Here is a 25,872-nt window from a genome sequence, read left to right as displayed (position 1 = left end):
TCAGGGGAAAGCACCTCGCCTTGGCAATGAAATCTCTTCCCCATTCATGCCTGAATGTCTCCCATGTTCTTCCTCTTCTGAATGAAGAGAAAGAGAACAGGGTTTGATAGAAGAGTTTATCATCCCGATAATGTTCAGTCCATTTTCAAGGCACTCACTACAACCAGTTCACATCACCTTTCTCCCCTGACTACCCCCTTCAAATAAAAACCGATAGAATATATATGTCAGTGCTACTCTCTCACTTCGTCCCAGCCTACCTTTCCCCCTCCCCCTGTCCTCAAGTCCATTCTCTCTGTCTGTGTCTTTATTCCTGTCCTGCCCCTAAGTTCATCTACTAAATGCAAAATAGACAGCTAGTGGGAAGCAGCTGCATGGCACAGGGAGATCAGCTCGGTCCTTTGCGACCACCTAGAGGGGTAGGATTAAGGAGAGTGGGAGGGAGACACAAGAGGGAGGGGATATGGGGGTATACGTATGCATAAAGATGATTCACTTTATTATACAGCAGAAATTAACACAACACTGTAAAGCAATTATACTCCAATAAAGATGTAGAAAAAAAAAACCTCAAAAAAAAAGTAGAATAAATTCCAGCCATTCATGAATTCATGAAACATACAACTACTTACTAGGTAAAGAACTGCAGCAACAATAATAATACTGATAGCTGATAAAGCACAGTGCCTAGTATAGGCACTATAATTCTACTTTATATCTATAAATTAATTCACTACTCACAACAATCCTATGAGGAAAAGTACTATCCTTATTCCCATTTTATAGACAGGAAAAACTGAGGCACAGAGAGATTAAGTCCTTTGCCCACCACATAGGTATTAAGAGGTGAACCAGAATTTGAACCCAGGAAGTCTGACTCTATAGACTCTGCTCCTGACCATACACTATATGACTCTCAACACACAGGACAGAATATAGAATTCACATTCCTGATCAAAGCTAAGTGTGTTACATACTTTTAAGATATTTTTAATATACCTTTAACCATTTGCTCCAGATTTTCCAAGTAAAATTTATATTGGCTAACCAGGCCTTCTTCAAATTCTCTTAACTTTTGGGTTTCTTTGCGGATCTAAAAAGACCAAAAAAGATGATTTTCTTAAATCAAAATACTGAAATCCATTTTTAAATTAGCACAAAATGTGAGTGTCCCCACTATTTCTCTCATCTCTAGCTATGCAAAATTTTCAGCTTATTTTGTGTAGTAATTATATCCAGCATTACTATTTACAATAGCCAGGACATGGAAGCAACCTAAGTGTCCATCAACAGATGAATGGATAAAGAAGATGTGGCACATATATACAATGGAATACTATTCAGCCATAAAAAGAAACAAAATTGAGTTATTTGTAGTGAGGTGGATGGACCCAGAGTCTGTCATACAGAGTGAAGTAAGTCAGAAAGAGAAAAACAAATACCGTATGCTAACACATATATATGGAATCTAAAAAAAAAAAAAATGGTTCTGATGAACCTAGGGGCAGGACAGGAATAAAGACGCAGATGTAGAGAATGGACTTGAGGACACAGGGAGGGGGAAGGGGAAGCTGGGACGAAGTGAGAGAGTGTCATTGACATATATACACTACCAAATGTGAAACAGATAGCTAGTGGGAAGCAGCTGCATAGCACAGGGAGGTCAGCTCAGTGCTTTGTGACCACCTAGAGGGGTGGGATAGGGAGGGTGGGAGGAAGACACAAAAGGGAGGAGATATAGGGATATATGTATGCATATAGCTGATTCATTCTGTTATACAGCAGAAACTAACACAACATTGTAAAGCAATTATACTCCAATAAAGATGTTAAAAAAAATTATATCCAGCATTACCTTGGTAGATTTTTCTGCCTCTGTTAGGGGTCGTATTTTATAAGAAGGAGTAATGTCTTTAAATAACTCCATCAGAGAAACTATCACCAGCTTTCGAACAGTAACAGCCACGTCAGGATCCTGTTCCATCAGCATGGAACGTAATTCTTTCAATTTTTTTATCTGTTAAAGAAATAACTTATACGGCTAGAGAAATGGCAAGACAATTATAAACAAAAGACAACAGCCTCACATCTGGCACAATAAGTGGAATTCACACAATGGCTCACAGTCTAGTACAGCCACACACAACTACAGACACTGCTCACATTTACAAAAGATATATCACTAAAGCTATAAGTTCATCATATTTTTGTTAAATAACCAGTTGAAAAAATATACTTTAAAAAGTATAAATTTATTAATCTACCTATTTTTAGAAATTCTTTTTTTATTGGGTTTTCTTTTTATTTATGATGCTACTTTTTTTTTTTTTTTTTTTTTTTTTGCGGTACGCGGGCCTCTCACTGTTGTGGCCTCTCCCATCGCGCAGCAACAGGCTCCGGACATGCAGGCTCAGCGGCCATGACTCATGGGCCTAGCCTAGCCGCTCCGCGGCATGTGGGACCCTCCTGGACCAGAGCACGAACCCGCATCCCCTGCATCGGCAGGCAGACTCTCAACCACTGCGCCACCAGGGAAGCCTGATGCTACTTTTTTTAAATTGAAGTACAGTTGATTTACAATGTTTCAGGTGTACAGCAAAGTGATTCAGTTTTATATATATATATATAAAAACATATATTCTTTTTCAGATTCTTTTTCATTATAGGTTATTACAAGATACTGACATAGTTCCCTGTGCTATACAGGTCCTTGTTGTTTATGTACTTTATACACAGTAATCTATATCTGTTAATTCCAAATTCCTAATTTATCTCTCCCCCGCCCCTTTCCCCTTTGGTAACCGTAAGTTTGTTTTCTATGACTGAGTCTACTTCTATTTTTAAAATAAGGTCATTTGTATCATTTTTTTAGATTCCACACATAAGTGATGTCATATATTTGTCTTTCTCTGTCTGACTTACTTCACTTAGTCTGATCATCTCTAGGTTCATTCATGTTGCTGCAAATGGCACTGGGTTTTCCTAAAACATGTGTGTCCTATTTCCCTAAAAACACTTTTTGAAATATACTAAAGTGTTACATACATCAATCAAGTATATTAATCACCTATACATGAACTAGTCAGGAATTTAATATAATGTATCCATATTTAGTTTCAACAAGATCATATAAAGATCATTTGTATTATGTGATGAAGAAGTGAAACACTGACTTCAACACATGTACTGGACTGGATGGACCACCACTGCCTGCTGGAGCGCTCTGCGCTCTTGAGAATGCGCTGGTTGGTCAAAAATGTTTGCCATGTAGTGGTGAGAGGGCAAATACGCCACCACCTGTTTGCAACCCTAACCTGTATGAAATGAGGATGAGGATCCAGAGTTAGAAGACATGGGTTCCAATCTAGTAGCTGTTAAAATATGAAACAACTTGAATATGTAAGCCTTAATGTTTCAACTGTAAAAGGAGATCAAGAGCTCTGGTCTCTATGGTTTTATACTGATTATATGAGATCATACTGGTGAGAAATAGTCCAAATTCCCCTCCCCAATTCTGCTCCAGACCTTTCCCCTCACTTTATTAGAAAAGGATAAGTACTACAGCAAAGCATACCCATATGAATTTTTTTTCTATAAATGTAAATAATCTATTTTATCATTCAATAAACAAATACTCACCACAGTAGGATGCTGGGGACACCAAGATAAAAAGAAAAGTACCCCTTAAATGACTTCATGTATATTTTATCATTTAATCCTCACAACAGTTTTAAAATAGGTACCATCTGGATTTCCCTGGCAGTCCAGTGGTTAAGACTCCATACTTGCACTACAGGGGCACAGGTTCGATCCCTGGTCAGGGAACTAAGATCCCACACGCTGCGTAGCGCAGCCAAAAAACAGAAAGTACCATCCTCTTTTTAGAGATGAAGAAAATGAGCTTGGGTAAAATGACTTTCCCAAAGTCTAACAGATAGGACTTAAAAAGCCAAGGGGCTTCCCTGGTGGCACAGTGGTTGAGAGTCCGCCTGCCGATGCAGGGGACACGGGTTCGTGCCCCAGTCTGGGAAGATCCCACATGCCGTGGAGCGGCTAGGCCTGTGAGCCATGGCCGCTTAGCCTGCGCGTCCAGAGCCTGTGCTCCACAACAGGAGAGGCCACAACAGTGAGAGGCCCGTATACCGCCAAAAAAAAAAAAAAAAAAAAAAAAAGACCCAAGACTGAACCTCAGGTTTCTTGAGCCCACATGTTGTAACTATCACCACCTTTACCCCCATGCTCATGGCTCACTGATAATTCATTATAACTCTTCAGTCTACTTTATTTAAAACAGATAAGACTTTTTCCAGACTTCCCTGGTGGCACAGTGGTTAAGAATCTGCCTGCCAATGCAGGGGACATGGGTTCAAGCCCTGGTCTGGGAAGATCCCACATGCCACAGAGGTACTGAGCCCACGTGCCACAACTACTGAAGCCCGCGTGCCTAGAGCCCGTGCTCCGCAACAAGAGAAGCCACCGTAATGAGAAGCCTGCACACCGCAATGAAGAGTAGTCCCCACTTGCTGCAGCTAGAGAAAGCCCACGCACAGCAACGAAGACCCAATGCAGCCAAAAATAAATAAATAAGTAAATAAATTAAAAAAAATTTTTTCCCACTTACAATTATTCCTGAACTAATCTCATTGGCTTTTGTGTAGCACCTTCCTTAATAACTCTATAGATCAGTCAAGCAACTTGCAAGTTGGTTCCTCCTCCCTAGTACTGTTAATTTTTACACTTAACCACTTCTAGAGTTACAACATTAAGTCCAATATCTTCATTTAGAGATGAAGAAAGTAAGACTCAGAATGTTTAAGTAACTTTTCTAAGACTACAGATTTGGATTAGGCTAAGGTCCTGTGTACTTTTATTCTAACTCAGTTACTACATTTTGTTAATGCTCTTCCTTTCTGTGTGTGCATATAGGTAACAAAAGAATATTAAAAGATTAGACTGTTACACCATATAATATGAAGAGCCTAAGGAAATTAATTATACTTACATTACTTTCTGGATCTGATAATATGGCAGATGCCAAGGCTGCGATACGCATTTTCTTCTCCTGTAGTTTCTTCTTCCTCTCAATTAAATGTTCTTCTAATGTCAGCTCTTTAATGGGTTCTTCAATGATCTCTGAAACAGATTAGGTTTCCCCTCTTAAACATGTCTTTATTTACAAGTATCCAAGAACCTCAATTAATAAAATAATTTTCTTGTAGTAACAAACAATTGGGACTTCCCTGGTGGTGCAGCGGTTAAGAACCCGCCTGCCAATGCAGGGGACACGGGTTCGAGCCCTGATCCAGGAAGATCCCACGTGCTGCAGAGCAGCTAAGTCCATGCACCACAACTACTGAGCCTGTGCTCTACAGCCCATGAGTCACAACTACTGAGCCTGTGGGCTGCAACTATGGAGCCCGCGTGCCTAGAGCCTGTGCTCCACAACAAGACAAGCCACCGCAATGAGAAGCCCGTGCACCGCAACAAAGAGTAGGCCCCACTCCCTGCAACTAGAGAAAGCCCATGAGCAGCAACGAAGACCCAACACAGCCAAAAATAATAAATAAAATAAATAAATTTATAAAAAACAAATAATCATGATAGCTAACTTTTATCAAGCACTTGCCATGGGCCAAGATTACTACATATCACCCTCTCAACAATCACATGAGGCAAGTACTATCATTAGCCCAATTCTGTAGATACACTGAGGCAAAGAGAAAGTAACTTGCCTAAGCTCATATCCCTGGCAGAAATGGGATTCAAACCCAGGCAGTCTGACTTAAGAGTTCACATTTTTAACTACTGTGCTAATAAACCCACAATAATTCATACTAATTAAGGGAAAGAGCAATCTCATTTAGTTTTTTAAAAGTACATGCTCCTTTATTTTCAACTCTATACAGTCCTTTGAGCTACACAAAATACATCCACCTAAAGAAATTCACAGGGAATTAGATTTAATAAACACACAAGCATAATCTGTAATGAGCTGATGAAGGATGCCTAAAAACAGTTAACAGTTGACCTGTAATCTCATTTACACTAATATGGTTTGCTAAGAGAAAGTAAAATTTAACCGGCTTGTTCTATCACAAATTCCAAACCAATATAGTTTCAAACAATAAAATATGCTCTGGGCTTCCCTGGTGGCGCAGTGGTTAAGAATCCGCCTGCCAATGCAGGGGACACGGGGTCGAGGCCTGGTCTGGGACGATCCCACATGCTATGGAGCAACTAAGCCCGTATGCCACAACTACTGAGCCTGGGCTCTAGAGCCTGAGAGCCACAACTACTGAAGCCCGCATGCCTAGAGCCCGTGCTCCACAACATGAGATACCACCGCAGTGAGAAGCCCGTGCACCGCAATGAAGAGTAGCCCCCGCTCGCCGCAACTAGAGAAAGCCCACATACAGCAATGAAGACCCAACACAGCCAAAAATAAATAAATAAAATAAATAAATTTATTTTTTAATTTTATTTATTTATTTATTTATTATTTTTTTTTTTTGCGGTACGCGGGCCTCTCACTGCCGTGGCCTCTCCCGTTGCGGAGCACAGGCTCCGGACGCGCAGGCCCAGCGGCCGTGGCCCACGGGCCCAGCCGCTCTGCAGCATGCGGGATCCTCCCAAACCGGGACACGAACCCGTGTCCCCTGCATCGGCAGGTGGACTCTCAACCACTGCGCCACCAGGGAAGCCCAATAAATTTATTTTAATAAATAAACAAAATACGTTCTTTCAGTTTAACTTTGATTAGAACTGTTCTAGCTATTAGAACCCACATTTAGTTATGTAAAGCAGACAGACATACAGTATAATTGCTCTAAGAAAGAACCAAAATAATTTTGTACCACAGAATCATTTTTACAATTTAAGCTAAAAAGTGAACAGTTATTTGTAGGCAGGTCTTTCATTTACAATTAAAAAGAATTCAAAACAGTAACAATTTATAAGATTCTTCATGCATACCTAGACATCACAAACATAACTGAATAAAATTTTCCATAATAAAAGCAACAAAGAATCAAATTACAGGGCTTCCCTGGTGGTGCAGTGGTTGAGAATCCACCTGCCAAAGCAGGGGACACGTGTTCGAGCCCTAGTCCGTAGTCCGGGAAGATCCCACATGCCGCGGAGCAACTAAGTCCATGCGCCACAACTACTGAGTCTGCACTCGAGTCCGTGAGCCACAACTACTGAGCCCACATGCCACAACTACTGAAGCCTGTGCGCCTAGAGCCCATGCTCCACAACGAGAAGCCACTGCAATGAGAAGCCCACGCACCACAATGAAGAGTAGCCCCCACTCGCCACAACTAGAGAAAACCCATGTGCAGCAACAAAGACCCAACGCAGCCAAAAATAAATAAATTTATTTATTTATTTATTTAAAAAGACTCAAATTACACAAGGTAAGACTTTCAAAATGTGGGAAAATGTTCGAAATGAGCTTGAAATGACCAGTACTCCAAAATGCACATTCCAGATTTTATGTAAAATTAATTCACTATTAAGTAAAAAAATGTAATTCTCAATTAACAATTTAGTAACTAGAAAGATGCATCCCATTACCTTCTTCAGGTTCCATCTCTTGATCCTCTTCATCTTGGTTACTGTCAATAACTATATGGAAAATATGCATATTAAAAATATGATAATATACATAAGTGGTAAAACCACAAGGAAAACCAGGGAAGTGATTACCATAAAACTCAGGAAAATAGTTACTTTTCTCAGGAGGGAGCAATTAGTGATTTAGGGGAGTATAGGGAAGTTTCTGGGTGCTGGCAGTACTTCCTTCTTGCCCGGATGGTAGTTTTATGGGTGTAGTTTTGGTGATAAACCACAAAACTTCACATCTTTGATTTCTAGACTTTTGTGTGTGTTTTATTTCACAAAAAATACATGTAAGGAAAAAAAGGCTAAAAAAGGATGACTAATATGCTCTAACTTTAGAAACAACAGAATGAAATACTCTGAAAAGAATCACCTTAACCTTGTGGCTTCAGCTGTACTCATAGTACAATGGGCACCTGAGATAACCATCTGTATTTCCGGCCAAAATCATCAAGTTTGCTCTATGACTAACTGTAGCTATCCCCTTTTGTAAATATGGGTAAAAGTTAAAACAAATTTTGAATGAAAAAATTTTGAACGTGATTATTAGTAAGGAACTAAAATTTTAACTGATACATGGGCTGATCACCTGGTTTCTCTCTGGTCTGTGGGATTATACCACTTTTATCTTTAATAGGAAGTAAGTGAATCAGTTCCTTCTCTGGTGCAGTTTGCAGAGTTCTTGGTATTTTTTCATATTTATCTATAACACGCTCATGCTTCCGCTTCCTGGCGTGAACAGGCTCACTGCAGGAAAAAAAAAAAGAGTTTTAATGTATTTAAAAAAGAACCTAGGGCTTCCCTGGTGGCGCAGTGGTTGAGAGTCCGCCTGCCGATGCAGGGGACACGGGTTCGTGCCCCAGTCTGGGAAGATCCCACATGCTGCGGAGCGGCTGGGCCCGTGAGCCATGGCCGCTGAGCCTGTGCGTCCGGAGCCTGTGCTCCACAATGAGAGAGGCCACAACAGTGAGAGGCCCGCGTACAGCAAAAAAAAAAAAAAAAAAAAAGAACCTAGAGACCTATCATTTTAAAAGCACAGAAAAATAAACCACTAACCAAACCTTTAATAGGCACATAGATATTAGCATCTAGACCAGGCATTTGTATAGTAAATGAATAAATGAATTGTATGGCCAACCATAAAGACGCAAACTATGGCTACACTTAGTCTTCCCTTTAGAGGCAAAATAAAGGTGAAAGTTACAGCAGATTTTTCTTTGAAGAATATTCCACAGAGCCAAGGGTGACATCATGCCATTTTACTTTCCCCAAAACTGTCACAACATAGCATGGACTTTTGACTTAGAAGTATCTAAGTTTAAATTTCAGATCCACTACTTGTGACAATGGGAAAGCATTCGTTTCCTCTCTGTAAAAGGGAATAATAGGTACCTAATAGGGTAACAAGAACCGAGACATGTGTAACACGGCCATAAGGAACTCGGGACTGCTCTGCCTCAAGCAGAAACCAGCATACGTCACCCATTCACTCCACTTCACGATTCAGACTCAAAAGAAATAAAGATACGCACTAAATAAAATCAGCTTGTTTTATCTATGAACTAACCTTATGTAGGAAATAGACTGAATAGGGTTTACTCTTTGTAAACACAGTGCTCAGAGATGAGCAGCATCTTGCACTAACCACCTAAGTAAAATTCAGAACCAAGTTTTTAGTACTGAAAGGATGCGAATGACTATAATCTAAATGAAGTATTACCTAGAAGAAAGATCTCTCGTTAGAAAAGATGCTCTTTGCCCTAAATCCTTCATTAACTGTAAGTCATCTTCATCCATCATATCTAAAGGAAGGGCTTCCTCCTCTTCTTCCTCTTCCCTCTCAATCCTTTTACCTGTTCCAACAACAAAAAATCAGAAACAAGTATTAGAAATGTAGAACGCTGCATTTTGTGTCTATGATAGGAAAAGCATGTGCTTTACTAACACCTTAGCCCAGTGTTTCTAAATGGGAGCACTACTGACACGCTGGGCAGGACAATTCTTTGTTGTACTTGGGTGTCCTGGGCTAGGCAAAAAGCCAGCATCTCTGACCCCTGAAATCTAAATGCCAGGAGCATTCTTAGGCCACTGTAACAACCAAAAAATAAATGTGTCCACACATTCTGCAATGTCCTTCAGAGCATGTGAGAACCAATCAATGACTTAGCCCCTTAGTTCTGTCTGATCTCCAAAGACTTTCACTTCCATTCCACTTCAGCCACCCCCTCCAAGGGCCACATCCCAAACCTTGGTGCTGACTCCACTCTCTGACCACTCTCTAACTAAATGAGTTAGTTTATTTCCCTGGTCAACCTTCTCTCTTCCCAAGAGTACCTTTTCAAATCTCCTACTTTTATCACACTTCTAACCCCATCACCTACCTCACTTCATAATTATCAGAGGACCTAGCTTCCTATGTCCCTGAGAAAAGCTATAAGCTAGAAACTCCTTCAGTTTCCCATGATGAATTCAACAGCATCTACATCCATCTTTTCCTTTTTCCGTCCCATAACACTGGAAGAGACACCTCTCCTCCTGTGCTCTGGATCCCAAGAACTCTTGCCTTCTGTTGCCTTGCTGTACCATTGAAGCCCCCTCTCCCCTATATCTTCAACATCTCCAATCTATTAATTTCTTCATCTTACCATTTTAAGTTGGTCATCTTCCAGCAAACAACACACCAATATCTTGCCAAAATTTAAAATACATTTTAAACTGGTTAAATTTACATATAAGACAAAAATATGCAGCTGCTAAAAAAAAAAGGAGGAAGTGATGATAATTGTATCATTTGCTGCACAGATCTTGTAGATCATATAGCTAGAACATAGCTCTACCTCATTCATTCATTTATTTATTTGGCTGTGCCGGGTCTTAGCTGTGACATGTGGGGTTTTCATTGCCGCATGCGGGACCTTTAGTTGCGGCATGTGGGCTCTTAGTTGTGGCATGTGGGATCTAGTTCCCCAGCCAAGGACTGAACCAAGGCCCCCTGCATTGGGAGCACAGAGTCCCAACCGTTGCATCACCACGGAAGTCCCCTCTACCTCAGTCTTAACAGCTGTATGGTATTGTGTACATTTATATCATTTATTACAATTCCTTGTTGATAGACATTTTGATTATTTTCAGTTTTTGATGGTGATCTTTCTTTTTTTTTTTTGCTATCATTAACAGTGTTGCAATGAATATGCTTGGGCATATATACTCTTGGAAATTTTTTTTAAATAATCATAGGATGAATTCCTAGCAGTGGGATTGTTGGGTCAAAGGAAAGTCCATTTCTTTCTTTTTTTTTTTTTTTTAAATTCTTCCTGATAGTTCACTTATGAGTCTATGAGTACATACTATTTTTTTCCTTTTTATTCAACTGGTGTAAGCCTATCTTACACGTGGTGATGACGTATAATTTCAAGTGGGTGAAAGCTCTACTACACACTACTTTTCACCTTATTTTTTAAAATAAGAATTTATTTTATAGACTATTTCATGTTAGAACATAAAGCGTTTCCTTCTTTCTTGAAACACACTTCTTTTGATTTCTAAGACACTGTACAATTCAAGTTTTCTTCCTAATTCTCTGGCTCCTCCTCAAACCACATTACAGGCTCCTCCACCCAGTTCTTAAATGCTGGGGTTCCTTAATATTCTGTTCTAGGTTCTCTTATTTTCATGCTACACAGTCTCCATGGTGATTTTACCCAAGCCTAAGGCTTTGATTACCATCTACATGTTGATAATTCCAAAAACTATTCTCTCTAACCTAGATCTTTCACTTGAACATTATACTCTTATACCCAACTGCCTGAGAGACTTCATTTAGATGCTCAACATATAAGAATGAAGAAATCTTTTGCTTCTATTTTTAAAATGTAATTACTAACACATCATGCTTTTAAAATTCTTCTGAAATTTAGATAGATCTTTAAAAACATCTAACTCAACCAATGCATTTTTTTTTAAATAGATGAAGTACCTGGAGATTAAGTGATGGACTAAGGCCACACTGCTAGTAAGCAACAAAATTAAGAGAAAAAATCCAAGTTTCCTGACTTCCAGTCCATGACCTTTTATACATCACAATAACGTGTTGCCAAGGGATCAAACTAAATAGGTCAGGATAAGAGAATGAGATGGGCATGGGAAGAATAAACAGTCAGATATAGCCAAATATGAATTCCCTGAAAGTACGAGTAACCCTGGAGAAAACCTGGTCTGACTCAAAATGGTCATATTCCTTACCTGTTTTTTGAGTACTTGGGAATTTTTGAACAGGTTTACAAAAGAAAAACCCTGACAATTACAGCTCAATTTCACTCCAAGTTTCCAAGTGAAAAGAAAGCCAGAAGTTTAGAAAACTAAGTGAAACTTAGCAACACTGTGAAGAATGCACCAGAGAAAAGCAACGCTCTTACCTTAGCTAACTGCCAGTGGGTGGAAAAGTGGCAGCACTGGCATGCCCAACAATTATTTACATTTTGCTACTCTGAGTCTGTTTTCCCAAGTATGTATTGTATCTTCAGATCTGCTTTCTAGACAAACTGAGAGTCTCGCTCTTTCTCACTATGACTACTGTACTGAAATGTTTTCTCATACTAACTGTGATAAAGCATACAGGACTACGATCCTTACCTACTCTTAGGAAGACCTGAGAACAAGAAGAGTGATTACTAGAAAGCCAAGTTATTCCATGAAGAACATTTTAAAACAAATCAATGGAAACTGGAACACATGAATGTTTTCACAATTACCTGGTCGTTTTTCCTTTGGGTCCTCCAGTGGAATAGGTTTCTTAGACACAGCATCTTTTACAGCTTGTCTTAGTTTCCTCTGTTCTTTTCGGTACTTCTTGATAGTGCTTTGTTGTTTAAATTGTTTGTTTTTTAGCTTGTTTTCAAGTTTGACTTTACTAGTTTTTAGCAACTTCCGAAAGCTTGGGACCTGTTTTTTATTTCTTCTCTAGAAAACAACAACAGAAGAAGCACTGCATACCCAGAAATTTAAATTATTTTTAAAATCAGGTTAAAGAGAATTGATTATAAAATTTCATTAGACCAATTCCACAATTTTAATGTCTCACAGCCATGGGTCTTGGATATAAGATCTAAAACCACACTATGGCAGTAATCCTACAGAATGGCACTAGATCATCAGTTATTCAACAGAGGTCTTCCTGTGACCAGAATCCACAGCTGCTCAAAGGAGTCTAAGACTCGAAAAAAGGTGAAGAACCACTAAGCTAGTAGTAAACGGTTATTCAAGGCTAGCTTAACGCCTGTAGTTTGGCATACTAAGAGCAAAATGCTGGTTGTCTTTTGCAATCACTGACGTTTACATATCGCTTTACTGTTTACAAAGTGCTCTAACATATTACCTCCAACAGCCTAGTTAAGTAGCGACTGCTGTTATCCTCATATTACTGGGGAAGCTACGGCTTAAAGAGTTTATGTGATTTGTCAAAGACCCTTAAACTAAGGAAAGCAAAACTGAATTCGGGTATGTAGATTACAACTCTCTTGCTGGTGACCTCTCACTCAGAAATTACTCGCTTTTCTATCTCCTACCCTTTAGGGAGAAAAAAACGGACTTAACTCAGGTCCCACAACTCATAAGCTCATTGAAGGCAGGACCCTACTTCTCATCTGTGAAATAACGGGTTCAGAAGACGGTCTTGTAGAACCCTTCAAATCTGACATCCTATGTATGAACTCAAGACTCCGTGCTAGTCTCATTGCGGTCCCTTAAAGCCAAGCACGCACAGCGGGCGATGAAAAAGGAGCCAGGTCTAAGGGCGGGGAAGCTGAGAGCGCTTAGAGCCAGGAGGGACCCCCTAATCTAGGCCACCGCCCCCCGTACAAGGGCGAGAACCGCCGAAAGGCTACACCAGGGAGCGACTTTGTGAGCCAAAGGGGCCATAAGCCGCGGGGACCGGGCTTCTAAGGACACTCACCACCTTCATCTTTAAATCTGCAGGGGAACCCAGGCCCGATAAATTCACCAGGGGCAGGGGTAATCCGGGAATCCCGAAGGGGAAACACACGTGCGAAACCAGCAACGCTGCTCTAGCCGGAAGCTTCCCCTAGCCCCTTCCCACCCTCCGCCGCCGGAAATGGGGGCGGGACTTCCGTAGACAAGAGCGGACACGCGCCCGTTTGCGGTGACGTTCTCGTGTCCCTGGGCCGGCGGCGACGCGGCGTTCACGCACATGAGCACACACGGAACCGGGAATCGCTAAAGGTGAATGGTCCTGTGGCGGGGGGGGGGGGGTTCACTTCACAGGGTTTTTGAATCTTTGACTCCTGCTCTGTTTCTTTGAAATTCTTCAGGAAGTCGGGCTTCTCCCCTCAGAACGGGAGGACGATTTTTTTAAAAACCTGCCTGCATTTTGTACCTCTCCTCGTGTTTAGCTTGTTGTAGGTTGTAGCTCGTCTCATCTTTCTTTTATAGATGCTGAGTTTTGTAGTCAGCTTTCCTCCCGTAAAGTCGTGAGGACAGAGAAGAGCTTATTCCTTTCATGTAGTACCCGCCCCTCGCCTGGCCCTCGACAAGCTCTCTGGGCGCGTTTGTGGAATGGCTAATGATTTCTCATGACCGTTCGGCGCTCAAAAGTCTATGATTTTTTTAAATTAAATTTTTATTTTGAGACAATTGTAGATTTCCATGCAGTTATACAATATAATAGAGGGCTTCCCTGGTGGTTTAGTGGTTAAGAGTCCACCTGCCGATTCAGGGGACACGGGTTCGTGCCCCGGTCCGGGAAGATCCCATATGCCGCGGAGCGGCTGGGCCCGTGAGCCATGGCCGCTGAGCCTGCGCGTCCGGAGCCTGTGCTTCGCAACGGGAGAGGCCACAACAGTGAGAGGCCCGCGTACCGCAAAAAAAAAAAAAAAAAAAAAAATATATATATATATATATATATAATAGAGATCCCATATATCCTTTAGCCAGTTTCTCCCAAAGGTAACAACTTGCAAAGCTATGATATAACAACCAGGATATTGAAAAGTCCATGATTCTTAATGTTTTATTTTGAAACACTTTTTGCCTTAATTTTAACCACTGTCTGATTAAGAGTTATATCAGTGAGATTCATCTGCATTTCAGTATCTTACAACTATTACTCTTCTGTAAATTATACTGTCTGCTTAGTAATTCCGCCAGTCATGAGTTTTAACAGGACGATTTAGGCATTGCAAGAATAAGAGTATGTTTTTCAAAATGATTGTCTCTCAAAGACTTTTTTCATGAATAAATTTTAAAATTCCACTTCAGATTTTTTTTTTTTTTAAGTCTGTGATTCTGAGCACATCCCTGACAGAGTCTGGCCTAGCAGTCCTGAGCCAGAGGGGAAAAGCCAGCAGAGGCTCCAAAGAATCTGACCTCCCTAGTTAGTGGGTGTTGGTCTTATAGAGACTGAGAGGAAACCTGCCAATTTCTGGATCCCCCTTCAAAGATCAAGAATCCCATTCTATCCAGAACTCTTCTTACCCTCCCTTCCAACTTCCCCAATTTCCCCATTGCTCTGTCTTCTTTACACACACTCTCAGAAACAGCAGAACCTGCCCCACTGGAATATTACTTCATCAAGCAAATTGAGAACATTATCCTGTGCTCTTCCCAAGTGTCTGAATTCCTTCCCAAACATAACAGCTTATCTGTGGTCACTCCCATCCTTTCAGCCTTCCGTCCAGTCTCTCCAAGGGTGAGGCATCCCCATTTCAGTTCAAAACCAACTTCTCCCAGCTTCATCCGACTCCATGTATCACTAATTATCCCTTTTCTCCTGTATTCTTTCTCTCCCTAATGGATCTTTCCCCTTGGCCAATAAATACACTGAAATCTCTTCCATCCTTAATTTTTTTCCTAATGACTCCATCTCCTTTTAATTGCTGTTTTATTTTCCTCCTTCCCTGTTTCTCTTTACTTAGAAAAAAACAAAAACAAAAAACGCAAAAACTAGTTTTATCTCCACTTCCTCTTCTCTGTTATCACAGCCCAAGCCTGTGCTAGCCTTTTTAAGAATTAAGTCATAGTCTTGGCCCATTTTAAGTTTATAATCAACTAAAAATCTTTGGATGATTTTTAAGCAGTTGTTGCCAAGCTAAATCTCTCCCATCTTGATTTTGAGCAGTCTGTTATTTAAACGCAAACTTAACAAATGGAAGTTTACATGATTCTTACTAATGTAATCTTCTGGTTTCTCAGTTATGTCGTCCCCAGCTTTGTGTCATTTCCCATTCACTCAAATCACTGCTAAGCTCAGTTTGGGCTCTAGATCCTCTTGGATCTTCCATAGCTTTCCTGGACACTTGAGCTAAGAGGGGTCACTGGACTACCCCAAACTAGCTTCACAGGTATTGTACCCAGAGATTCCTCTGAGCCCTTTTGAGACTCTGCCCATAACACTCCACTGAAACTGCTCTCATTAAGATCACCAGGAACCTCCAAGTTGTGAAATTTTTTTAAGTGTACACAGAATTACATCATTTTTTTCCTTTTTTTAACTTTATTAGATCTCTCTGCTGCATTTTTCCTTTCTCACATTAGAATTTTGACTCTCTTGGCTCCCTTAACAGCCTCTTCCCCATGTTCTCCTCCTACTTCCATTCTTTCTTCCTCCTGCCTCTTCAATGTAGGTGACTCTCAGGGTTCCACCGTTGGCCCACTTTTTTTTTTTTTAATCTCAGACACAATTATTAAGTTTTTTTTTTTTTTTTTTTTTTTTTTTTTTTTGCGGTATGCGGGCCTCTCACTGTTGTGGCCTCCCCCGTTGCGGAGCACAGGCTCCGGACGCGCAGGCTCCGGACGCACAGGCTCAGCGGCCATGGCTCACGGGCCCAGCCGCTCCGCGGCATATGGGATCCTCCCAGACCGGGGCACGAACCCGTATCCCCTGCATCGGCAGGCGGACTCTCAACCACTTGCGCCACCAGGGAGGCCCTATTAAGTTTTTTTTTTTAATTTATTTATTTTTGGCTGCGTTGGATCTTCGTTGCTGCACGCGGGCCTTCTCTAGCCGCAGCGAGCGGGGGCTACTCTTCGTTGCAGTGCGCGGGCTTCTCATTGCAGTGGCTTCTCTTATTGCGGAGTACGGGCTCTAGGTGTGTGGGCTTCAGTAGTTGTGGCTCACAGGCTCAGTAGTTGTGGCTCATGGTCTCTAGAGTGCAGGCTCAGTAGTTGTGGTGCACGGGCTTAGTTGCTCTGTGGCATGTGGGATCTTCCCGGACTAGGGCTCGAACCCATGTCCCCTGCATTGGCAGGAGGATTCTTTAGCACTGCACCACCAGGGAAGTCCCAGGCCCACTTTTCTACTTCTCTTTATGTTCTACTTGCTCTTCTGGTGTGATCTCATCCATCTACCTAATGCAAAGAGATTCCTAAATCTTTCATCCAGTCCATATCTCTCCCTCAAGCTTCAGTCTTGTAACCACCTACCTCCTGGACATCTCCAGAAGATAACCATGGAACTTCAGATCACCATGTTCAAAATGAAACTATATTTTTCACTTGTACCTCTTCCAACGTTGCCTATTTCATTCATTTACCCACAGCCAGAATCCTGATATTCCAGAGATCTTTAGAAATAAGCCAGGGATTTCTCAGCCATTCACCATATTACAGTTCTGTTTTCTATAAACAAACTGGTTTGAAAATTGTCACTAAGTGGACAAAGTACAATAAGGCTTCAGAGTTTCCTGTCCCACAAGATAATTTATACGTTATAACAAGGGACCTTGAAAAAACTAAAAGCACGTAATAGGTTCAAAGTAGATGCTTCATATTTTCTTATGAAAAATTACTAAAGGTACCAGATTATAATTATAAGTCTCCAAAGTCCCAACATCAAGAATTTGAAAATATACGTGTCATTCCTCTACCTTCGTCAATGCTAAAATATAGTTGAGGAATATATATATAGTTGAGAAAGATAATTATGCATGACCAAATAGAGATTAATAAGCGATTGCACAGGTGCTAAAAAAAGAAAAACGATAAAAAAAAGCTGCTTTGGAGGAAAGGACAGAGCAATGTATATTTAAGTGGACCCTTGTAGAAATGACAAAGTTCAGGTAGGTGGGATAATATTTTCTAAGTTCAGATAGTGCAAATAATTTATATTATGTGTCATCAGAAAATCAGGCTAAAATAGCAAATAACCATAATTAGAACTAATGATTAATTATTCAATTTAAAATTAACCAAAAACCTAAATAATAACAAAATAACGTAGCAGATGTTGTTGTTGTCATCCCACTGACATCCTCTCAGCACTTCCTCCATACATGCTGGAAAAAAGTCCTCTGCAAGGGCTTGCAACTTTTCACCTGAGGAGTTTTTCTCAACCCCTGCAGGACAGGCCAGAAGTGCCAAGGAATTTTCACCCCTGAGAGCAGCCTTCAACCAATGACAAATGGAAGCTGAAGGATACATACATATACCAACTGTGGTAGGCTGTAAAATGTCCTCTGAAGATATCAGGCCCTGAAACTGGAATTTTATGTTGTAGAGCCAAAGGTATGATTAAGGATCTGGAGATGGGGAGATGATTCTTGAGTGTCCAGGTGGGCCCTAAATGCAATCACATGTGTTCTTACGAGCCTAGGCAGAGAGAGATTTCACACAGAAGAGGAGGAGGCATTGTTGCCACAGAGGCAGAGAGTGTAGTGATGTAGCAACAAGTCAAGGAGTGCCAGCAGCCATCAGAAGGGGGAAGAGGCAAGGAGCAGATTCTCCCCTAGAGCCTCTAGAGGGAGGGTGACCCTGCTCACTGCATGATTCCAGGGGTACTGATTTCAGACTTCTGGCCCCTAGACCTGTGAGAGAATAAGTTTCTGTTGTTTTCAGCCACCAAATTTGTGGTGATTTGTTACAGCGGCCATAGAACACTAATATACCAACATTTGTACTAATGAGTATACCAATGTCCTCACTCCTGAGAAGCAGTACAACTCTGAGGCATCTTCCACATTGTCTCCAGGAGTCTACAAAAGGGTTGAGCCCCACCTGCAGAGGTAACTTACCCATCAGCCCACTCTTACAGGCCTTCTCTTCCCAGTCTCACTTCCTCACTCTGCTATCAGTGGTTCCAAGATAAACCACATACTCTCAAATCCTTGTGTATTAGTTTCCTGGAGCTGCTGTAACAAAATACCATAAATTGTGTGGCTTAAAACAACAGAATTTTATTCTCTCACAGTTCTGGAGGCCAGAAGTTGGAAATACAGTAAAGGTGTTGGTGCAATTGGTTCCTCTTCAGGGTTCTGAGGAAAAGTCTATTCCATGCATCCCTCCTAGCTTCTGGTGATGGCTGGCAATCCATGGCATTCTTTGGTTTGTAAATGCATCACTCCAGTCTCTGCCTCCATCTTTACATAGCATTCTCCCTGTGTCTCTGTGTCTTCACGTGGCCATCTTCCCCTCATATAAGAACACTGGTTATATTGGATCAAGAACCCACTCTGATGACCATATCACAACTTAATTACATGTGCAAAGACCCTATTTCCAAATAAAGTCACATTTGTAGGTACTAGGGATGTGAATTTTAGTATCTTTTGTGGGGCACACAATTCAACTCATAACACCTTGACTCGGTCAAATTCGGGGACCCCCAACCTAAGACAATTATCATTTATGAAGCACTTTTTATATTTCCCTAAATATAATTATCTTACTTTATCCTCAATAATCTTATGAGATAAATATTGGCTCCATTTTAAAGTTAATAAATCTGAGGATTAGATAATTATAGTGTAGTCAAGTCGGTGTTATATCAGGTGGGAAATGTAATAAGATGCCAGTCCCATCAGTGGGGGTGGTTTTCAGCAAAAGAGATCAAATACCTTAAGTTTTTTTCTCTAATCTGCAATAATATAGACAGGAAACAATTAAAGAGGGATTCTCCTAGGACTGTGATATATGTTCTTTTCTATTTAAGACTTTTGTTGATAAATTAAACTTCTAAGACTTGACGTTTCCTCTTTCTTTACTTGCATCGACTGTTCAGAGCCACTCTTTTTTTTTTTTTTTGCATTACGTGGGCTTCTCACTGCTGTGGCCTCTCCCGTTGTGGAGCACAGGCTCTGGATGCGCAGGCCCAGCAGCCATGGCTCACAGGCCTAGCCGCTCCGCGGCATGTGGGATCTTCCCGGACCAGGGCACGAACCCGTGTCCCCTGCATCGGCAGGCGGACTCTCAACCACTGCGCCACCAGGGAAGCCCAGAGAGCCACTCTTTATTTATTCATTGCTTTCCAAAATCTGTGGGGAAGGGGAAGTAGATTCCATGCACAAAGTCATGTCCAGTTTCTGATACTCCCTTTGGCAGCAATAGTTGCTCACTCTCCTCTCTGTACCAGACTCTGCTAGGAGCTCTCTGTAAACCAATACTCTGTAAAACAAGGGCACATTGTCTCAGCCTCTGTGCTAAAGCTGCTGGAAAGTATGCTGAGCGGGGAAGAGACTGTAGAATGAAACGAACATCTAAGGTATCCTGTATATCATTTTCATACCTCTCACAATGCTACCCCTGCTTATTGTAATATTTTCTACTCCATCTATCACCAAAGGTCAAGTCCTTCCCCTGCTCACAAGTCTGAAAATACTTCCACTTATGGGCATATCCACATACACTCCGAAGACCTGTTTAGGTGGCATTTATGCTTCTGATTGCTTTCCTTCATTTTCCAAGCTGACACTGCTGATTATAATTAAAATCCTCTCGGGTGAATAAATGGATACATAACTGAATTAAGTGGATATTTATGAATAGATTGATGAGAGGTCTGGATGATCCAAAATATCTCCTCCAACATCTGTCACATTAGAAAGAAGATAAAGATCTGACCCTGAGCAATCCCTCTCTTGGGCCCATTAGGAGCAAAATGACTTTTTAATATTCTATTAAGACTTTTTAATATCCAGAAAAAGGGGAATGGGTGGCTTCTGGAGGTGGCAAAAATGGGAAGTGGAGGAGGGGAAGGACGTAGGTGAAAGAGGCTCCAAAACAGCTAGGTTTTAGACATAAGACGTGTGTATATCATAACGATGATAATTTCAGTAGGCGTATGAGTTATCTATTTCTGCTTAACAAATTACCCTAAAAGTTAACAACTTAAAACAATAATAAACATTTATTATTTCACACAGTGTCTGTGGATCTGGACTTTAGGAGTGGTTTATCAGGATGGTTCTGGTTCTGGAAGTTGCAATCTAGCTGTTGGTCAAGGCTGCAGTCGTATAAAGACTTTACTGAGGCTCAAGGATTAACTTCTAAGATGGCTCACTCATATGGCTCTTGGCAAGAAGCATCAGTTCCTTACTGGCTGTTGGCAGGAAGCTTCAGTTTCTTGCTACCATAGGGCTGCTTGAATGTCTTCATGACACAGCAACTGGCTTCCCCCAGAGCAAGTTATCCAAGAGAGAGCAAGAGGAAAACTCTAATGCCTTTTTAAGATCTAGTCTTGGAAGTCATCACTTCCACTGTTCAGTTTATTAAAAGTGAGTCACTTAATTCAGACCACTCCTAATGATAGGGGAGTTAGAGTTCACTTTTTTCTTTTTTCTTAGGCTGTGCCGTGTGTCTTGTGGGATCTTAGTTGCCCGACCAGGGATTGAACCTATGCCCTCAGCAGTGAAAGCGTGGATTTCTAACCACTGGACTGCCAGGGAATTCCCAGAGTTCACTTTTTTGAAGAGAAAATATCAAAAAATTTGTGGACGTATTTCAAAAACATTAGTTTTGGGTTCAGTGAACATTTATTGAGCATCTTTACTGGGACCTGAGTAGGCACTGGAATTCAAACATAAGTTATTATCACCGATCGAAATTTTTATATAGATAGACAAGAGACAATTTTAGGATACAGGACATTACATGACTATAATAGGTTTAAAGCTGAATGGACATGTAGGTGAGATTTAAATCATGGACAGCATGAGGGACTGATTTTTCTACTGAGCAGACAATAAAAGTTATTTTGTAACCTGTAACCTGTGTAACTGCCCATTCATAAAACCTTGTAGGACCTGAACTGAGAACTAAATACCAAAGTACAGAAGTAGTAACATATTCCATCTTTTAACCCCAGACACTTAGGTCATTATTTTGTATCTACAAATAATCAATAAATATTTACTGTTTTGGGGGATTAAATTTAACTGATGAATTAAGATGAATTCTAGGTATAAATTTATATACCCCATTTGCTTGTTGTAGATTTTGATTACCGTGGCTCTTCTGGATGTTTTCTGTTACTTATTTCTTTGACATGGTCAGCTCTTTTCTCTAGAATTTAGAGCAGTCACAGGGGCACAAACTAGAGGCTCATGGGCCAGACTCTGCCAGAGGAATAGTTTTGTTTGGTTAAAATTGTGTGTGTGTGTGTGATATTTTTGACTGATTTTTTAATGCCTTTAGGTGGGGCATACACTCAGTATTCAGTCTCGGTTCCCCCACAGGCCCCACTACTTCCTGTTGTCTGATATCCATCAGCCTTACTGGTCCCTAAAGAAGCTTGAGATGTGAGACCCATGCATCTAGATTTTAAATCTCAGGATGGCACTGCATAATCTTAGTTCAGCCTATTCTTTTTTTTTTTGAATTTTTGAATTTTATTTTTTTATACAGCAGGTTCTTATTAGTTATCTATTTTATACATGTTAGTGTATATATATCACTCCCAATCTTCCAATTCATCACACCACCACCACCACCACCACTTTCCCCCATTGGTGTCCATACGTTTGTTCTCTACATCTGTGTCTCTATTTCTGCCCTGCAAACCAGTTCATCTGTACCATTTTTCTAGGTTCCACATAAGTGCATTAATATACGATATTTGTTTTTCTCTTTCTGACTGACTTCACTCTTATGACAGTGTCTAGACCCATCCACGTCTCTACAAATGACCCAATTTTGTTCCTCTTTATGGCTGAATAATATTCCATTGTATATATGTGCCACATCTTCTTTATCCATTCGTCTGTCAATGGGCATTTAGGTTGCTTCCAAGACCTGGCTATTGTAAATAGTGCTGCAATGAACATTGGGGTGCATGTGTCTTTTTGAATTATGGTTTTCTCTGGTTATATGCCCAGTAGTGGGATTGCTGGGTCATATGATAATTCTATTTTTAGTTTTTTAAGGACCCTCCATACTGTTCTCCATAGTGGCTGTATCCATTTACATTCCCACCAACAGTGCAAGAGGGTCCCCTTTTCTCCACACCCTCTCCAGCATTTGTTGTTTGTAGATTTTCTGGTGATGCCCCTTCTAACTGTGAGGTGTGAGGTGATACCTCATGGTAGTTTTGATTTGCATTTCTCTAATAATTAGTGATGTTGAGCAGCTTTTCATGTGCTTCTTGGCCATCTGTATGTCTTCTTTGGAGAAATGTCTATTTAAGTCTTCTGCCCATTTTTTGATTGGATTGTTTGTTTTTCTAATATTGAGCTGCATGAGCTGTTTATATATTTTGGAGATTAATCCTTTGTCAGTTGATTCGTTTGCAAATATTTTCTCCCATTCTGAGGGTTGTCTTTTCATCTTATTTGTAGTTTCCTTTGCTTTGCAAAAGGTTTTAAGTTTCATTAGGTGTCATTTGTTTATTTTTGCTTTTATTTCCATTACTCCAGGAGGTGGATCAAAAAAGATCTTGCTGCTTTCCGTGCCTAGCGCAGCCATGGCTCGTGGTCCCAAGAAGCACCTGAAGCGCGTAGCAGCTCCAAAGCATTGGATGCTGGATAAACTGACTGGTGTGTTTGCTCCTCGTCCATCTACCGGTCCCCACAAGCTGAGGGAATGTCTCCCCGTAATTATTTTCCTAAGGAACAGACTTAAATATGCCCTAACAGGAGATGAAGTAAAGAAGATCTGCATGCAACGTTTCATTAAGATTGATGGCAAGGTCCGCACTGATATAACCTACCCTGCTGGTTTTATGGATGTCATCAGCATTGACAAGACTGGAGAGAATTTTCGTCTGATCTATGACACCAAGGGTTGCTTTGCTGTTCATCGTATTACACCTGAGGAGGCCAAGTATAAGTTATGCAAAGTGAGAAGGATCTTTGTGGGGACAAAAGGAATCCCTCATCTGGTGACCCATGATGCTCGCACCATCCGCTACCCTGATCCCCTCATCAAGGTGAATGACACCATTCAGATTGATTTGGAGACTGGCAAGATTACTGATTTCATCAAATTTGACACTGGTAACCTGTGCATGGTGACTGGAGGTGCTAACCTGGGAAGAATTGGTGTGATCACTAACCGGGAGAGACATCCTGGTTCTTTTGATGTAGTTCATGTGAAAGATGCCAATGGCAATAGCTTTGCCACCCGGCTCTCCAACATTTTCGTTATTGGCAAAGGCAACAAACCATGGATCTCTCTTCCTCGTGGAAAGGGTATCCGCCTTACCATTGCTGAGGAGAGAGACAGGAGACTGGCAGCCAAACAGAGCAGTGGATAAAATGATCTCTAAATGACATGATTGGGAAAGTCTTTGTACTTAGAAATGATGCTACATAATTAAAAGCCTCTTTAGTGTTAAAAAAAAATAAAAAAGATCTTGCTGTGATTTATGTCAAAGAGTGTTCTTCCTATGTTTCCTCTAAGAGTTTTTTTTTGTTTTTTTTTTTTTTTTTTTGTGGTACGCGGGCCTCTCACTGTTGTGGCCTCTCCCGTTGCGGAGCACAGGCTCCGGATGCACAGGCTCAGCGGCCATGGCTCACGGGCCCAGCCGCTCCACGGCATATGGGATCCTCCCAGACCGGGGCACGAACCCGTATCCCCTGCATCGGCAGGCGGACTCTCAACCACTGCGCCACCAGGGAGGCCCTCCTCTAAGAGTTTTATAGTGTCTGGTCTTACATTTAGGTCTCTAATCCATTTGAGTTTATTTTTGTGTGTGGTGTTAGGGAGTGTCCTCATTTCCTTCTTTTACATGTAGCTGTCCAGTTTTCCCAGCACTGCTTATTGAAGAGACTGTCTTTTCTGCACTGTATATCCTTGCCTCCTTGTCATAGATTAGTTGACCATAGGTGCGTGGGTTTATCTCTGGGCTTTCTATCCTGTTCTATTGATCTATGTTTCTGTTTTTGTGCCAGTACCATATTGTCTTGATTACTGTAGCTTTGTAGTATAGTCTGAAGTCAGGGAGTCTGATTTCCTCCAGCTCCATTTTTTTCCCTCAAGCCCACTTTGGTTATTCGGGTCTTTTGTGTCTCCATACAAATTTTAAGACTTTTTGTTCTACTTCTGTAAAAAATGCCACTGGTAATTTGATAAGGATTGCACTGAATCTGTAGATTGCTTTGTGTAGCATAGTCATTTTCACAATATTGATTCTTCCAATCCAAGAACATGGTATATCTCTCCATCTGTTTGTGTCATCTTTGATTTCTTTCATCAGTGTCTTATAGTTTTCTGAGTACAGGTCTTTTACCTCCTTAGGTAGGTTTATTCCTAGGTATTTTATTCTTTTTGTTGCAATGGTGAATGGGATTGTTTCCTTCATTTCTCTTTCTGATCTTTTGTTGTTAGTGTATAGGAATGCAAGAGATTTCTGTGCATTAATCTTGTATCCTGCAACCTTACCAAATTCACTGATTAGCTCTAGTAGTTTTCTGGTGGCATCTTTAGGATTCTCTATGTATAGTACCGTGTCATCTGCAAACAGTGACAGTTTTACTTCTTCTTTTCCCATTTGGATTCCTTTTGTTTCTTTTTCTTCTCTGATTGCCATGGCTAGGACTTCCAAAACTATATTGAATAATAGTGGCGAGAGTGGACATCCTTGTCTTTTTCCTGATCTTAGAGGAAATGCTTTCAGTTTTTCACCATTGAGAATGATGTTTGCTGTGGGTTTGTTGTATATGGCCTTTATTATGTTGAGGTAGGTTCCCTCTCTGCTCACTTTCTGGAGAGTTTTTATCATAAATGGGTGTTGAATTTTGTCAAAAGCTTTATTTGCATCTATTGAGATGATCATATGGTTTTTATCCTTCAATTTGTTATTATGGTGTATCACATTGATTGATTTGCATATATTGAAGAATCCTTGCATCCCTGGGATAAATCCCACTTGATCATGGTGTATGATCTTTTTAATGTGTTGTTGGATTCTGTTTGCTGGTATTTTGTTGAGGATTTTTGCGTCTATATTCATCAGTGATATTGGTCTGTAATTTTCTTTTTTTGTAGTATCTTTGTCTGGTTTTGGTATCAGGGTGATGGCGTCCTCATAGC

General features: G+C 40.8%; 2 protein-coding genes across 6 annotated transcripts in view; one reads left to right on the top strand and one right to left on the bottom strand.

Annotated features, from left to right (window-relative positions):
• The window catches only part of NOC3L (NOC3 like DNA replication regulator), a 48,752-nt gene extending 35,042 nt beyond the window's left edge, over positions 1-13,710 (bottom strand). For all 4 annotated transcript variants that reach the window (XR_009532810.1, XM_060101875.1, XM_060101855.1 and 1 more), the window contains exons 1-8: positions 13,571-13,710; positions 12,372-12,579; positions 9,341-9,473; positions 8,210-8,367; positions 7,576-7,626; positions 5,003-5,133; positions 1,856-2,017; positions 1,000-1,093 (exon numbers count right to left, since the gene is read on the bottom strand). Coding sequence is in view for 3 of the 4 variants with exons in the window: in XM_060101875.1 (XP_059957858.1) it covers positions 1,000-1,093; positions 1,856-2,017; positions 5,003-5,133; positions 7,576-7,626; positions 8,210-8,367; positions 9,341-9,473; positions 12,372-12,579; positions 13,571-13,579 (946 nt within the window). In the remaining variant the exon portion in view is untranslated. The remainder of the gene's footprint in view (positions 1-999; positions 1,094-1,855; positions 2,018-5,002; positions 5,134-7,575; positions 7,627-8,209; positions 8,368-9,340; positions 9,474-12,371; positions 12,580-13,570) is intronic.
• Positions 13,711-13,770: 60 nt separating this feature from the next.
• On the top strand, positions 13,771-24,175 carry LOC132492400 (small ribosomal subunit protein eS4, X isoform-like). 2 transcript variants are annotated; one of them, XM_060101898.1, is made up of 2 exons: positions 13,771-13,857; positions 23,256-24,173. In XM_060101898.1, the coding sequence occupies exon 2, from the start codon at positions 23,303-23,305 to the stop codon at positions 24,092-24,094; it is 792 nt and encodes a 263-aa protein (XP_059957881.1). In that variant the 5' UTR covers positions 13,771-13,857; positions 23,256-23,302; the 3' UTR covers positions 24,095-24,173. The 2 variants fall into 2 exon arrangements, with proteins under 2 accessions (XP_059957881.1, XP_059957870.1); XM_060101887.1 differs by lacking the exon at positions 13,771-13,857 and adding an exon at positions 18,147-18,182 and having other exon boundaries at positions 23,256-24,175.
• The last annotated feature ends 1,697 nt before the right edge of the window (positions 24,176-25,872 follow it).

Source organism: Mesoplodon densirostris, chromosome 1, assembly GCF_025265405.1.
Source record: "Mesoplodon densirostris isolate mMesDen1 chromosome 1, mMesDen1 primary haplotype, whole genome shotgun sequence".
In the NCBI taxonomy this organism is placed as follows: domain Eukaryota; kingdom Metazoa; phylum Chordata; class Mammalia; order Artiodactyla; family Ziphiidae; genus Mesoplodon; species Mesoplodon densirostris.
Note: the sequence above shows the minus strand (reverse complement) of the source record. Positions and strands in the feature narration are given on the sequence as shown.